Genomic DNA, 16405 nt, shown 5'->3' with positions numbered 1-16405 from the left:
TAAATACCATCCTGAGAAATCTATGAAAACTACGGTTATAGAACAGATCTACCTTGGATTGTTGAGGAATTTTACCTACCTAATGGCAAGAGGTTAGAAAGATCCCTTTTTAAAGTTCCTTGAGTCCTACAGCATGCTTTAAAATATGATACATATATATATGTATATATACATAAAATACATGAAATTAATATAGAAAACTATGTACCATATATACAGTATTATATACATTATATATGAGAAAATTCTGAATTATATGCTAATATAAGTAAGCAAATTAGTATAAGAAACTAAAAAGTAAAAATAAAAACCAAAAGATAAAAATTCTAAAATAAAAGACAATAAAATAAAAATTTTAAAAATAATTGCTAGAATTAATGACTCATGAGAATAAATATGGGTTTTGTACTATGGTGGAAATACTTACTTCATCACTTTCCACTAGATTCTCAAACTGGAAGAACAAGAAAGTAAGTGTTAGGAGGGATATTTGCCTAAGGTACATATATCAGAAAAAATTGTCACTTTTTTCACTTTGAAAATAATATACCGTTATATTTTTTTTATTTTACTATGTTATGTTAATCACCATACATCATTAGTTTTTGATGTAGTGTTCCATGATTCATTGTTTGTGTCTAATACCCAGTGCTCCATTCAGTATGTGCCCTCTTTAATACCCATCACCAGGCTAACCCATCCCCCCACCCCCCCATACCTTTATATTTTTAAGATATTTGAGTCATGTGTCCCTTTATACACTAGTTCATTTGATATATCCAACAATCCGATAAGATAGCTAAGATAAGCATATACTATTATTTATGATTTTATATGAAAAAAAAGGAGAATTACAGCAATTTTCTTCATAAATCAGAAACTTTTTAAAACTTATAAACTAAAACTTTCCCCTGAATTATTTCATATGGGTGTTTTAAACCCACACTACCAGTTTCCATTTGAGTTCAGAACAAATTTAATGTCATAAGAAGGAGAATTTACTCAAGAAACAGGGACTTCAAAAATACCCAAATAAGAGTTTATCTTATAATCTTTATATTTATTCATCTACTCATTCATTTAACTATTTACTGAAAATCTGCCAGATGGTAGTCACTACTCCCAAACACAGTGTCTTTCTACAGATAGGAATGTAAACAATTTGATGATGATGTGATAAACACTATTATGTAAAATGATTGGATGAAAGCCATTACTACTAAATTATATTACTAAAATATGTGTATTTTAGCTATAAATAATTTGATAACCACTGAAAGAAAAAAGTTTTATTGTTAACATTGTTTTATTACTTAAAAATCAAGAAAACAATGAATTCAAAGGTTTAGAAAGATAAGAATTCAAAGAAATGACTTAAAATTATTATCTTGAACTTTTTTTTGATTGGTGATTTAAAGAAACTAGTTTCTGGTTTATATGCATCTTTATTTAATATAGAAGGCAGTGAAGTACAGTGTTCAATCTTTGAAAGCCAGGCAGTTTGGGACTGGAATTAGGTTCTACCACTTAAGGGGCCGTATAACAAAGCCCAACTTCTTCATCACCTGTCTAACTAAGCCTCCGATTCTCACCCATAAAATGGGATGACTGCCATCCATTCAACACAACTGTATTAAGAATTATGTTGATGACATTTATAAACTGTATGGTGAAGTAGGTGGTACAGAGCAGGAGCTGAATAGATTCTGTTATCTATTTTACATACAAAGAATAAGCAATTCAGTGATTTGTACTGTAGAGTTGTTTAAAATCAGCTTTCTGCTTTGATCTTGCTACACCCCTCTATTGGCGCAGGCCAACCATCTATCTCTAGAATCACTGCCTACTGAGCCATTATAACTATTAGAAGCGTACCCCCTCTGAATTGTGCGGGGTGAAAAAAAGACGAAAACAAAAACACCACTTCTTAAGTAGAAATAGCAATTCTATTAGAAGAACAGGACCTTAACTTACAAACTTTTCCCTGTTCACTCCGCCCCTCATCATCCCAATTCTCTCCCTCTTCACTAGCATCAATAATACTGAAATATAAAAAGTCCATACTAACTTAATGAAAAGAAAAATGTCCTTTCTGCCTTCCTGAAGGTACTTTTATCCAAAGAGATTCATGACTCTACTCACCTCTATAGTTAAGTGCTCACCTCTTGAGCATGTTCTAAAATACTTGGATCTGGGAAGAAAAACAGAAAAACTTTTTTAAAAAATCACAATTAATACTAAAACTGAGCCAATATAGTAGCATAAAAACATTTCCATAAAAACATTTTCCAGGGTTTCAAGCTAAGTTATGAGTTTAAAAGTATTCAACCAATATTTTTCTACTAATATTTACTAAACCTGTAATAATAAATTTATTGAATTTACTACATAGAACAGAATACAAGTTTTAAAATTATCTCATTATTTTTACTGTATCAAGGAAAGTATCATGTTAAAATACTGACATGTTAAATAATGTGTAAGAGTATGTTTCCAATTTTCTTAAACATATGCAAAACAATAAAAATCTGAAAAGATATATGCCAATATGTTAAGAGTGGTTATCTCCAGATGGTAGAAGCCCATGTTTATACAAAACTAGGTGCTTTTTATTCTTTCCATGCCTATACACATTTTAATCATTCTCTTCTGTGCCTATTAGTGAAATTTACATGTAATCAAATAGGAATCTCCTTTGTTACAGCTCCTCCAAAGACATGTCCACACTCTATTAACTATATCTCCTCTATTATAGTATGAAAGTTGGTTATAGGGCAGAGGCACCTAAACTCCTTTACTACTGGAAGTGCCAGGAGATTATAAGACTTTAACTTATAATGTGGTTCCTGTTATAAGCTGCTTAAATTGATGGAGGAAAGGTCTTCCATGCCCCCACAGAAATCAAAAGTCACACTGAGGGTTCCTGATGTGTCAGGATCCTTGGACAGAAAGTACCTCTTTAAGACATGAGAAGAATCCCGGGGTTGGGAGAGTTCAGAATGCTTTGTATTATGTGTATATGTATGTGTGGAGGGGCATACAGGTTTAGTTAAAGAGAATGCTATATTATCATGATTAAATTTTTTTTAAAATTTTTTATTGTTATGTTAATCACCATACATTACATCATTCGTTTTTGATGTAGTGTTCCATGATTCATTGTTTGTGCATAACACCCAGTGCTCCATGCAGAACATGCCCTCTTTAATACCCATCACCAGGCTAACCCATCCTCCCACTTCCCCCCCCAGAACCCTCAGTTTGTTTTTCAGAGTCCATCGTCTCTCGTGGTTCATCTGCCCCTCCGATTCCCCCCTTCATTCTTCCCCTCCTGCTATCTTCTTCTTTTTTTTTTTTCTTAACATATATTGCATTATTTGTTTCAGAGGTACAGATCTGTGATTCAACAGTCTTGCACAATTCACAGAGCTCACCATAGCACATACCCTCCCCAGTATCTATCACCCAGCCACCCCATCCCTCCCACCCTCCACCACTCCAGCAACCCTCAGTTTGTTTCCTGAGATTAAGAATTCCTCATATCAGTGAGGTCATATGATACATGTCTTTCTCTGATCGACTTATTTCGCTCAGCATAATGATTAGGTTTTTATTATTATAAAGAACAAAAAGAACAATGAAATCATAGGTCCCATTTTTAGTACAATCTTTATTTGCTAACAGATGCAAAGCAGTTTTATTGCCCATTAAGAGGTCATTAGTAAAAAACAGAGGACTTAGTCTGTCATTTCACAGATCTAGTATTTTATGGAACATATCCAGTACAAACAAAATACCCTTAATTCTCTAAGCATCTCTTTGTCCCATTCTTCTATTTTCCCAGTTTCTCACACAAAAACAGAAATGAGTTGAGCCTTCGAATAGCACTGTGTTCTGGCATTAGGATTCACGTTTAAAGTACTATATGCTCTCTCCCTGTAACCATCACTCTCTTCCTTGAATGAAGAATCTGTCTCTGATTAATCTATTTCTCCTTCCAGGTTTACTGAGTGATGTAGATGAATAATGAAATAAAGTTCAGTAATACTATCTCAGTATAAACCATCAGTGGGATTTCACTGCTGAAGCAAAACCTAAAGCCAAGTGGTACACCGTCCAAACCAAGGGAAGTAATTATTGCACTGTACTTACATTAGATGGCAGAGCACTGGGTTCTATTCCAATTATACACAGATACATGCCTAACCTGAGGCTGTTGGCTGTGGTAAATGTCTTACTTTTCTGTCCCTTTTATTCACATATAACCATAGTGAGGATAATTATGCTCTTGCATGATTCTGACTCTCTGCTTATCTGACCAAATTAGACTACAGCCAACCCCCAGACCTCATTTGATTGATTCAGGGTTATATGGAAAAAGAGAGAGACAATATTTTCCTGAGCGCTCTAGGGTGGTGCTAGGAGTTAAGCTTCTGAAAAATCTAAGAGAGGACTGAAATCAATCAAACGAATGTTCTGACAGTGTTGAAGTCATTCCTAAGAACCAGCTACATCCTACTTTGCCCACAGTTTGGTTAGTAGTTGAGAAACCTACTATCCTTATAAGAAACTCTACCTTTTGCCTAAAATAGTTTGATCGGATTTCTGTCCCCACAACCAAAGTCCTGATTAATAAACATGAGTCTATATGATAGAATGGCAAAAAAGCAAATTAATAGAAAAAAAAAAAACCACGAAAACCAAAACAATTAAAATGGAAGGTAAACAGAAAAGCAAAATAAGCGAAAAAATATTTAAGCTTTCCTTTTTTAGATAGATTAGATTGATATTATTCACAAAGGGCATATATTGGCTCCTACTATCATAAATGCCAAGATTATATTAATAGATTAAAGTAAATACTCAATTTGGCAAACTCAGGGGCAACATTTTTTTATTAGAAGAGCTTTATCCTGGGATTTATCTGAAAAGAAGTTGAGAAATACTGTGACACAGATTTTGAAAGTAATTAGAAAGCCAGCTGTTTGAAAGTAGCATTTCAGATTTCACAGAGCTCTCTATTACTTAAGCAATAAATGAAAGAAATTAAAACTAAAACCTTTTCATAGTATTAGATGCTTAAAATCCTAATAATTTGGAATATAACTTTTTCAGTGTTTCCTGTAATAAACTGCTCTGATGTTTTGTATTTTCTACTTCACAGTTATAGAGTAGAGTAAGAGATGAGGCTCTTGGCAATCCTCTCCTACTTACTCCTAGGTATAGATGAGAATACAAGTGAAAGGTAAGTAGAACAATGGAGGAGAGGGGAAAAACGTACTTGTTTATTAAATGTGGCATCAAGTATTTATATTTTAATTTCATAAATATTTATTGAATACCTAACTAAGTGCCTGGTACAGCTCTCAAGTGCTGGCAATACAATTGTCAATAAAACAGGTAAAGGACCTGCCACCTTGCAGCTAGATTCTTGGGAATGAATGACAATAAGCAAGTACATAAATGATCATGTGGTGGGAAATGCGATGAAAAAATAAATACCTCAGAGTAAGCAAAGATAGTGACCAGGGGAGGGAGGTTATTTTATATAGGGTGGACAGGGCAGGTCTTTCTGTTAAAGCAAAATTGGAACAAAGGCTCCCAAGGCTATGACAAAGCCAGCTAGCTAGATAACTGGAGGAAAAGAATTCTGAGCAGAAGAAAGACAAACACATAAGCTCTGAGGCAAAATTGTGCTTGGCATACTCTAAGTAAGTGGGGGACCTGACTGGCTGGAGTGGAGGAGAAAGAGAGAAGGTCTGAGAAACAACCAAGGTCTTAGAGTCTTTGTTGGCCATGGGAAGGGTTTTGGAGTTTATTCTCAATAGTTGAGAATTCACAAAAGAGATTTCAGTCTTTGGCATTCACCTTTTTTTTTAGCTTTTATTATGAAAAATTTCAAATATACACCAAGGTAGAGAGGAAAGCATCATAAACCCTGTACCCATCACCCTACTTAAAAAGTTACCATTTTCCCAATCTTATTCCTACAACTCCCTTCTTTTGTTTTGGTAGAGTATCTTAAAGCAAATCCAGACATGTTATCTTATCCTTACCTCAGTTAATATCTCTATTTGTTAAAAGAAACTTTTTTTCAACCTAACCACATTACCACCTAACAAAATTAAAAATCATTTCTTAATATCATCTAATAGTCAGTCTATATTTCAATCTCCCTATCTTTTTATACATGATTTGTTCAAATCAGATTTCCAACAAGGTCTATATACTGCATTTGCTTGTTAGGCCCCGTAAGTCTCTTTTAGTCCATAACAGCCCTCCTTGCTGCGCCATCACCTTTTTTCATGCCCTGATTTGTTGGAGAAATTGTGTCATTTGTCCTGTAGAATTTCTCAGTTCCTAGGTTTGGCTGACTTTTTTTCCTCTTGGTGTTGTTTTCTTCCTCTATTCTCTGTATTTCCTATGTATTGACAATTTGATTTAAATGAATGGGTTTTTTTTTTTTAAGGCAAGAACCTTCATATGTGGTACTTGCTATTGAACTAAATTATGAGGAATTTTATTTTTGTCTGCCTTACCTTTACTGACGCTAAGAATGATCTGTAGGTTCAGGTATTGTCAGCCCAATTCATCCATTATAAAGCTTCCCATCAACCTTTTACCAAATGGTTTCAGCATCCACTGTTAATCATTGCTTCGTTCCATTATTTCATGAGAAGGTACACAATTATGATTTTCTAAATCTACCATTCCTTAAGAATTTATTAGCTGTGTAAGAACTTCACTGGAAGATCCTGAACAGACAATCTAAGTTTTTTTTGTTTGTTTGTTTTGTTTTAAATATTTTATTTATTTATTTGACAGAGAGAGACAGTGAGAGAGGGAACACAAGCAGGCAGAGTGGGAGAGGGAGAAGCAGGTTCCCCACTGAACAGAGAGGCCAATGCGGGGCTCGATCCCAGGACCCTGGGATCATGACCTGAGCCAAAGGCAGACGCTTAACAACTGAGCCACCCAGGCGCCCCGACAATCTAAGTTTTAAGAGGCCAATTAGGAATCTTTTGTAATAGTACAACAGAGAAATGATGGTAGCTTGGATCATCAAGTTGGAGTTATAAGAAACAGTTCTGAAGAAAATATTGACAGAATTTGCTAATGAATTAGTTGTAGGAGTGTATGTAAAAAGGAAGAATCAAGGATGTCTCCTAAGTTTTTGTCCTGAACAACTAGAAGAATGAGAAGTTGCCATTTACTGAGATGAAAAAGGCTAGGAAAGGAGTGGATTGGTGTTTTTAGATGCCTTAAGCTTGACATCCACACTTAGTTAAGAGGCTGGATGAGAATCTTCTATTCAAATTCCAAGTCTAGAACATTAAGATAAACATGAGTCCAAAACCCCCTTATACTTTCTATAATTGATGCTGGGGATACTTCTCAATTCCAGATATTTAAGACCACCACACTTTTCTTCTTGGCTTCAAACCCAGGAAATTCATCTTTGTTTTCTTTTCCCATCTCAAGGAAGGTTTCTTGTAAACAAAGATGCAATGTCATTAGTTCTTCCTCTCCCATACATCCGCTTTGTGTTATTACTAGTACATACACATGGCTATTGTTTTTAAGAATTTTACTTCCAATCACTATGGAAAAATAGAAGTATAGCTTATTCCTGGGAAAGAGGAAGAATGAGTTATTTCCCAAAAAGTGGAAATACAAGAAACAAAAATTAAAACTATAAAAGCAATATAACATTAATGCACCTGTTACCTTGACAAGTTAAATTACCTTAAAGAAACAGAATGGCTCCTGGGTTTTGAGACTTAAGGTAAAGAGAATTAGTTAACATCTAAAAGAAGAATATGTTAGGGGCGCCTGGGTGGCTCAGTCGTTAAGTGTCTTCCTTCGGCTCAGGTCATGATCCCAGGTCCTGGGATCGAGCCTCGCATCGGGCTCCCTGCTTGGCGGGAAGCCTGCTTCTCCCTCTCCCACTCCCCCTGCTTGTGTTCCTGCTCTCATTATGTCTCTCTCTGTCAAATAAATAAATAAAATCTTAAAAAAAATTAAAAGAATATGTTAAAGTAGAGGAAATGGAAGTATGGGAAACAGAGAAGCAAATGTTAGCAGAGTTAATCCAAAGCCTATCTGTAGAGTTCCTGGTTCAAGGAATTGATGTGTCTGGCTCCAGTGGTAGGTAGTGCTCCCAGGTGATGGGTTACTTGAATTGCCTAACTTTTTCTGAATCTATACTCACTAAGGAACTTCTACCCCATTATTCTTTACTCACAGTGAAAGAATGTCCTTAACTGAAGCTACAAGTACTATGCAGTTCCTGGACAGTTATATTTCACATTTGTAACTACCAAATATGCCTTCTGGTTTTCTCTATTTGACCCAATAAAGCTGAGGGCAATAGCCTGGGACAAGGAGAAACCACCGATGTGATTGTTCAAACAAAATTATATGTTAATGGAACAACAAAACTAGCCATAGGAAAAAATCACAGGACTTGTCTTATTCAGGTCTCCCAAGTCCTGTGCAGTATATTTCATTATAGCACATAGGTCCTGTTGAGAATATTTTCCTCAAGAATGAAGTTTTAGTTGTGTATAAGTGGCACCATTAAAAACAAACAAAGGAAAATGAGATAAAAAGAAACTGGATCAGTCTAAAACCAGAAATTTAGTATCAACTAATTAAACTACATTTCCAACAACCTTTGATCAAAGTTAAACCTTAGAAGGAAATATAAAAAACAAAATGACTAAAAGTAGCAATGTCTATTCCAAAGGCCTGACCTTGATTACTGTTACTTTGTTCTTAGAGAAATAACATTTTGCTTTCTTCAATTTGAAAAAAAATGTTTTATTGATTTGAAGCTTCCTAGTATACATGATGTTACAAAAACCAAACTATAACAAGCTATTACTGTAATGGAGAGCAAAGAGAGATTTACATTTATTGAGTACCTACAATGGGCCAGGTATTACAATGTATATAGGAACTTAGGGTTTTTTTTTTTTTAAATGAACTTAGTTTTTATATGTATTTTTATATACATTTCCTCTCCACAATAATTCTATGAGGTATTATAATCTTATGGATCTGCACTGTTCAATATGATAGCCACTAGCCAGGTGTGGCTATTGAGTACTTGAAATGTGGCTAGTCTCAATTAAGAATTCAGTCTGAATATTTCAAATAGACACTGGATTTGAAGACAGGACCAAACCAAAAAAACCAAAAAAAGTAAAATGATCTAACTCTAATAACTAAGCTCTTTTCAATATATATCCATGATCAAACATACATATCTTTTAGATCTTCCTCAATTCCTCCTCCCTCCAAGTTCAATTGATCATAGGTCTTCAGTTGAAAACACTTTCGGCCGACATATGAATGGGTAAAGAAGACACACACACACAATGGAATATTATGCAGCCATCAAAAGGAATGAAATCTTGCCATTTGCAATGACGTGGATGGAACTGGAGGGTTATTATGCTGAGCGAAATAAGTCAATCAGAGAAAGACAAATATCATATGATCTCACTGATATGAGGAATTCTTAATCTCAGGAAATAAACTGAGGGTTGCTGGAGTGGTGGGGGGGTGGGAGGGATGGGGTGGCTGGGTGATAGACATTGCGGAGGGTATGTGCTATGACGAGCACTGTGAATTGTGTAAGACTGTTGAATCACAGACCTGTACCTCTGAAACAATACATTATATGTTTTAAAAAAAAATAGTAGGAAGGGAAAAATGAAGGGGGGGCAATCGGAGAGGGAGACGAGCCATGAGAGACTATGGACTCTGAGAAACAAACGAGGGTTCTAGAGGGGAGGGAGGTGGGGGGATGGGTTAGCCTGGTGATAGGTATTAAAGAGGGCACATACTGAAATGGAGCACTGGGTGTTATACGCAAACAATGGATCATGGAACACTATATCAAAAACTAATGATGTAATGTATGGTGATTAACATAATAAAATTTAAAAAAAAGGAAAAAAAAAAGAAAACACTTATGGGCATGTTCCAATACTGTGCGTGCAGCTTAGAATCTAAAATTATGCTGATTTTATATGTAACACTACTTACAATATATCCTTTTAGAATTATTCATAAAGCATTTGTTTTATTACTCATAAAAAGTTCTTCACTAAATATTAGGGGCAAATAAACCTGATGACATTTAAAATTATAAGAAAATCTGGTGTAATACTTTCATTAACTTCTTAAGAATCTAAAAATAAAGAATAGCCATCCTACTTTTTTAGACCTATTGTTAGCATATAAGTGGGTCATGTTGTACAAACCTCCCCAAATTTCACTAAAAAATTTGAAGTAAATCAGTACGGAACAATTTAAGATTTTTAGGGGTGCCTGGGTGGCTCAGTCATTAAGCATCGGTCTTCGGCTCAGGTCATGATCCCAGGGTCCTGGGATCAAACCCCACATCGGGCTCCCTGTTCAACGAGAAGCCTGCTTCTCCCTCTGCCACTCCCCCTGCTTGTGTTTCCTCTCTTGCTGTGTCTCTCTCTGTCAAATAAATAAATAAAATCTTAAAAAAAAAAAAGATTTTTATTTATGTATTTGTCAGAGAGAGAGCGCACAGCAGGGGGAAGGAGAAGCAGGCTCCTTGCTGGGCAGGGAGCCTGATGCGGGATTCAACCCCAGGACCCTGGGATCATGACCTGAGCCAAAGGCAGAAGCTTAAGTGACTGAGCCACCCAGGCGTCCCAACGTAGGTGATTTTAATAAAGTAGTAATATTTATGGTTTATTAAGTCCCTCACTAATGTAGGCATATTTAGGAAGAATGGATGTTCAGAAAACTTATATTATGCCTTGGAAGAGAAAGACAACTCCTTGGACTCTGAGAAACAAACTGAGGGTTCCAGAGGGGAGGGGGATGGGGGGATGGGTTAGCCTGGTGATGGGTATTAAAGAGGGCATGTATTGAATGGAGCACTGGGTGTTATACGCAAACAATGAATCATGGAACATTACATCAAAAACTAATGATGTAATGTATGGTGATTAACATAACATAATAAAATCAAATTAAAAAAAGACAACTCTTTCTGCTAAACATGTTTAAGAGAGAAAACATGGGTTAAAAAAAGGTCACTGCCCTTTTTTTAAAATTTTTAATTGCAGAACAGTTAACATACAGTGTTATATTAATTTCAGGTGTACAATATAGTGATTCAACAATTCCATACATCGCCCAGTGCTCATCAGGACAAGTGCCCTTATTAATCCTCATCATCTATGCCACCCATTCCCCCCCGCACCACTTCCCCCCTGGTAACCATCAGTTAGTTTGTTCTCTATAGTTGAGTCTGTTTCTTGCTTTGTCTCTTTTTTTTTCCTTCGCTTGTTTGTTTCTTAAATTCCACAAGAGTGAAATCTTTCGGCATTTGTCTTTCTCTGACTGCCTTATTTCACTTAGCATTATACTCTCTAACCCCACACATATCGTTGTAAATAGAAAAATTTCATTCTTTTATACAGCTGAATATATACACCACACCTTCTTTATCCATTCAATAGATGGACACTTGGGCTGCTTCTGTGATTTGGCTATTGTAAATAATGCTGCTATAAACATAGGGGCACATGCATCTCTTTGAATTAGTGTTTTTGTATTTTTTGAGTAATTACCCAGTAGTGCTGGATTGTAGGGTAGTTCTATTTTTAACTTTTTGAGAAACTTCCATACTGTTTTTCTCGGTGGCTGCACCAGTTTGCATTCCCACCAACAGTGCATGAGGGTTCCTTTTTTCCCACATCCTCACCAACCTGTTGTTTCTTGTGTTGTTGATTTTAGCCATTCTGACACATGTGAGGTGATATCTCATAGTACTTTTGTAGTCTCAGTTTATTTTGGCCTTCATTTTTCTATTTGTGGCTGTCTAGTTTTCCCAACATCATTTGTTGAAGAGATTGTCCTTTTTCCATTGGATATTCTTTCCTACTTTGTCAAAGATTAGTTGACCTTGGAGTTGAGGGTCCATTTCTGGGTTCTCTATTCTGTTCCATTGATCTATATGTCTGTTTCTGTGCCAGTACCATACTGTCTTGATGATTACAGCTTTGTAATGTGACATGAGGTCTGGAATTGTGATGCCCTCAGCTTTGCTTTTCAAGGTTGCTTTGGCTATTCAGGGTCTTTTGTGGTTCCATACAAAGTTTAGGATTATTTGCTCCAGTTCTTTGAAAAATGCTGTTGGTATTTTGATAGTGATTGCATTAAATGTGTAGATTGCTTTGGGTAGTATAGACATTTTAACAATATTTGTTCTTCCAATCCATAAGCATAGAATATCTTTCCATTTATTTGGTTCTTCTTGAATTTCTTTCATCAGTGTTTTATAGTTTTTAGAGTACAGGTCTTTCACCTCTTTGGTTAAGTTTATTCATAGACACTTTATTATTTTTGGTGCAATTGTAAATGGGATTGTTTTCTTAATTTATCTTTCTGTTGCTTCGTTTTTAGTACATAGAAATGCAACAGATTTCTGTACATTGATTTTGTATCCTAAGACTTTACTGAATTCATTTATCAGTTTTAGTTTTTTTGGTGGAGTCTTTAAGATTTTCTATATATAGTATCATGTCATCTGCAAATAAAAGTTTTACTTCTTCCTTACCAATTTGGAGTCTATTTCTTTTTATTGTCTGATTTCTGTGGCTATGACTTCCAGTACTACATTGAATAAAGGTGGTCTTGTCTTGTCCCTGACCATAGGGGAAAAGCGCTCAGTTTTTCCCCAATGAGTATGTTGTTTGCTGTGGGTTTTTCATATATGGCCTTTACTATTTTGAAGTATGTTCCTTCTCACTCTACTTTGTTAAGGGTTTTTATCATGAATGGATGTTGTACTTTGTGAAATGCCTTTTCTGCATCTATTGAAATGACCATATGGTTTTTATCCTTTCTCCTCCTGATATGATGTATCACAATGATTGATTTGTGACTACTGAACCACCCTTGCAACCCAGGAATAAATCCCAGTTGATTGTGGTGAATGATTTTTTTTAATGTATTGTTGAATTCAGTTTGCTAATATTCTGTTGAGGGCTTTTGCATCTATGTTCATCAGAGATATTGGCCTATAGTTCTCTTTTTTGGTGGTGCCTTTATCTGGTTTTGATATCAGGTTAATGCTCGCCTCATAGAATGAATTTGGAAGTTTTCCTTCCTTTCTAGTTTTTTGGACTAGTTAGAGAAGAGGTGTTAACTCTTCTTTAAATGTTTGGTAGAATTGTCCTGTGAAGCCGTCTGGACTTTTGTTTGTTGGGAGTTTCATTTTATTACTGATTAATTTCTTCCCTGATAATTAGTCTGTTCAAATTCTCTTTATCTTCCTGCTTCAGCTTTGGTAAATTATACGTTTCCAGAAACTTATCCATTTCTTCTGGGTTGTCCAATTTGTTGGCATATAATTTTTCATAATATTCTCTTACAATTGTTTGTACTTCTGTTAATTCTCCTCTATCATTTGTGATTTTGTTTGAGTCCTTTCTGTTTTTTGTTTTTTTTTAAGATTTTATTTATTTGACAGAGAGAGCGAGAGAGCACAAGTGGAGGAACAGTAGAGGGGGAGGGAGAAGCAGTCTCCCTGTCAAGCAGGAAGCCTGATGTGGGGCTCGATCCCAGGACCCTGGGATCATGACCTGAGCTGAAGGCAGATGCTTCACCATCTGAGCCACCCAGGCGCCTCTTTTCTGTTTTTTTCTTGATGAGTCTAGCTAAAGGCCTATCAATTTTGTTGATTTTTTTCAAAGAACCATCTCCTGGTTCCAGTGATATCTGTTCTATTTTTTTTAAGTTTCTCTATCATTTATTTCTGCTCTAATTTTTATTAATCCTTCCTTGTGCTGGTTTTGGGTTTTGTTTGTTGTTCTTTTTCTAGCTTCTTTAGGTGCAAGGTTAGGTTGTTTGAGATTTTTCTTGCTCTTGAGGTAGGCATGTATTTCTATAAACTTCTCTCTTAGAACTGCTTTTGCTGCATCTCATAAGTTTTGGACTGTAATGTTTCATTTTCATTTGTTTCCATGTAGCTTTTTATGTCTTTGATTTCTTGCTTCACTCATCCACTGTTCAGTACCATGTTATTTAACCTCCATGTATTTGTGGTCTTTCCAGACTTTTTCTTGTGGTTGATTTCTAGGTTCACAGCATTGTGTCCAAAAAAGATGCATGGTATGAAGGTCACTGTTGTTTAAAAGGGGCCTGATTTAGAGGAAACTATAACTAGAAGGGACCTTAGAGGTCTTTTGGTTCTTTCTCATTCATCCTCTGTAATCTGTGTACAGCATCTGAAATTGTTGACCACCTTCTTTTAGAAATGGTTGCTACTTATGTATCTATGATATTGAACAGTCTAATTCTAATTGAAGTTCCCTGGATTACCGAATGACAGACATATATAGCTTTGTAGTTAAAATACAGAAGTGAATAAAAACTGACTCATGTACCCAAGAGGCTTAGGGTCTAATGGGGTAGATACACAGGTAAATTAACAACTACTGGGCTCTTAGTGCCATATGTTCAGATAAGGGGCATCAAAAATCAGACAGAGGAGGAATTAGCCAGTTCCCAAGTAGTGAGAAAAAATGTTTCAGGGAGTAGCAGGTACCAAAGGCAAGGGGGAAGGAAAGAGCAACATACATTTAAGAAACATTAATTCTGGGGCACCTGGGTGGCTCAGTTGGTTGGGCGACTGCCTTCGGCTCAGGTCATGATCCTGGATTCCCGAGATCGAGTCCCGCATCGGGCTCCCTGCTCGGCAGGGAGTCTGCTTCTCCCTCTGACCCTCCCCCCTCTCATGTGCTCTCTCTCAAATACATAAATAAAATCTTTAAAAAAAAAAAAGAAAAAGAAAAAAAAGAAACATTAATTCTGTGAACAAGTATTTATTGCCTAAATACTACATATTAGGCATATAACTTGGAGCTGAGTATTCAATGGTCAGCAAAACCAGGCATGGACTCCCTCCTTTACATTGAAAGCAGAAAACGCATATTAACCAAATCATCACACTATTTCAGGTATAATAAAAAACTTGAAAAAGTGCTCAAAAGAAAAGGAAGATGATTCCATAATGGTGTGAGGACTTAAACCCTGAGAGTAGGAGGTGGTTTGGGAAGACTTCTGTGGGAAATAATCCTTGAGCTGGCATCTCAAAGATGAGTTGGAGTTATGTAAGTAAAAAGAGAAGAAATGGATTCAAGGAAGAATGTGACACAGATGAGACCCCCCCCCAAAGAAAGGAAGGCAAGGAAGAGATAATGCAAAGCCTTGAAACCTACATTAAAGATCTCAGTGTTTATTCTAAAAGTACAATAAGCCACTGAAGAATTTTAAGCTGTGTTTGTATCACAGATTTGCATTTATGATTACTTTGACTCCAAAATACAGGATCAACTGAAAAAGGTCAGGAATAGATGTAGGTAGACCCACTGGTAGTCTACCCACTCAGTCAACAAATATTTATTGAGTGCCTAATACTGGCAAGCACTGTTGCTATACTGGATATATAGGAATAAACAAATAAAAGTCCCTGGCCTCATGAAATTTATACTGTATTAAAGGGGAACAGATAACAAACAGAGTTTACAAAGTCATGAAGTGGTAAGTGCTATGAGGGAATAAAGCAGTGTCAGAAAATGGTGAATGAGGAAGGGTGTTATTTTAACACAGGGTATTGGAAACCTAGGCAAGAAATGAGGACAGCTTGGACTAAAGTGGCAGTGGTGAAAGAAATGGGTAGGCTGAAAAACTAGGAGGTACAAAAAAATCTGGTTTTGGGGATGGACTAAGAAATGTGGGATGATGGGGAACAGAGTCAAAGATGCTCCTGGATTAGTGACTACATGCATGCTATGCTTTAAGTACAGTAGAAGAGTCTAATTCAGTTTTGAAGGACTCCAACATTTAATGACTGAAGTGATGAAAATGAACATTCATAGAAGATATGGAAGATAGTTCAATTTATTTTTTTTTAAAGATTTTATTTATTTATGTGACACAGAGAGAGAGAGAGAGAGAAAGAGAGCAGGGGGAGCAGGAGAGGGAGAAGCAGGCTCCCCGCTGAGCAGGGAGCCTGATGCGGGGCTCAATCCCAGGACCCTGAGATCATGACCCGAGCTGAAGGCAGACATTTAACCGACTGAGCCACCCAGGCGTCCCAAGATAGGTCAATTTAAATCCATTACCCAGGGAGGTAGATAGAAAATATGGTAAGTATGAAATTACAGGAGTGAAGGGAGAGCCAATAGCATCAAATGCAGCTAAAAGATTGAGTAAGGATTACTAATATCCACTGGATTATGACAGCTGTTCTGATATTATGCTGGTGGGGGGCAACAAAGGCAGCAGTAGCAGGGATAATGAACGTTAGCTTGCCTTGAAGACTGAGTAAGAAGTGAGGAAATGG

At 36.2% G+C, this 16405-nt stretch overlaps 1 protein-coding gene across 1 annotated transcript in view; it reads right to left on the bottom strand.

The window, feature by feature from the left end:
* The window catches only part of AP1AR (adaptor related protein complex 1 associated regulatory protein), a 38449-nt gene that overhangs the window by 15478 nt on the left and 6566 nt on the right, over window positions 1-16405 (bottom strand). Inside the window, exons 2-3 of the mRNA XM_035030289.1 lie at window positions 2143-2191; window positions 428-454 (exon numbers count right to left, since the gene is read on the bottom strand). Of these exons, the coding sequence (XP_034886180.1) occupies window positions 428-454; window positions 2143-2191 (76 nt within the window). The remainder of the gene's footprint in view (window positions 1-427; window positions 455-2142; window positions 2192-16405) is intronic.

Source organism: Mirounga leonina, unplaced genomic scaffold (assembly GCF_011800145.1).
Source record: "Mirounga leonina isolate KUSES-001 unplaced genomic scaffold, KU_Mleo_1.0 Mir_357, whole genome shotgun sequence".
Lineage (NCBI taxonomy): Eukaryota > Metazoa > Chordata > Mammalia > Carnivora > Phocidae > Mirounga > Mirounga leonina.
Note: the sequence above shows the minus strand (reverse complement) of the source record. Positions and strands in the feature narration are given on the sequence as shown.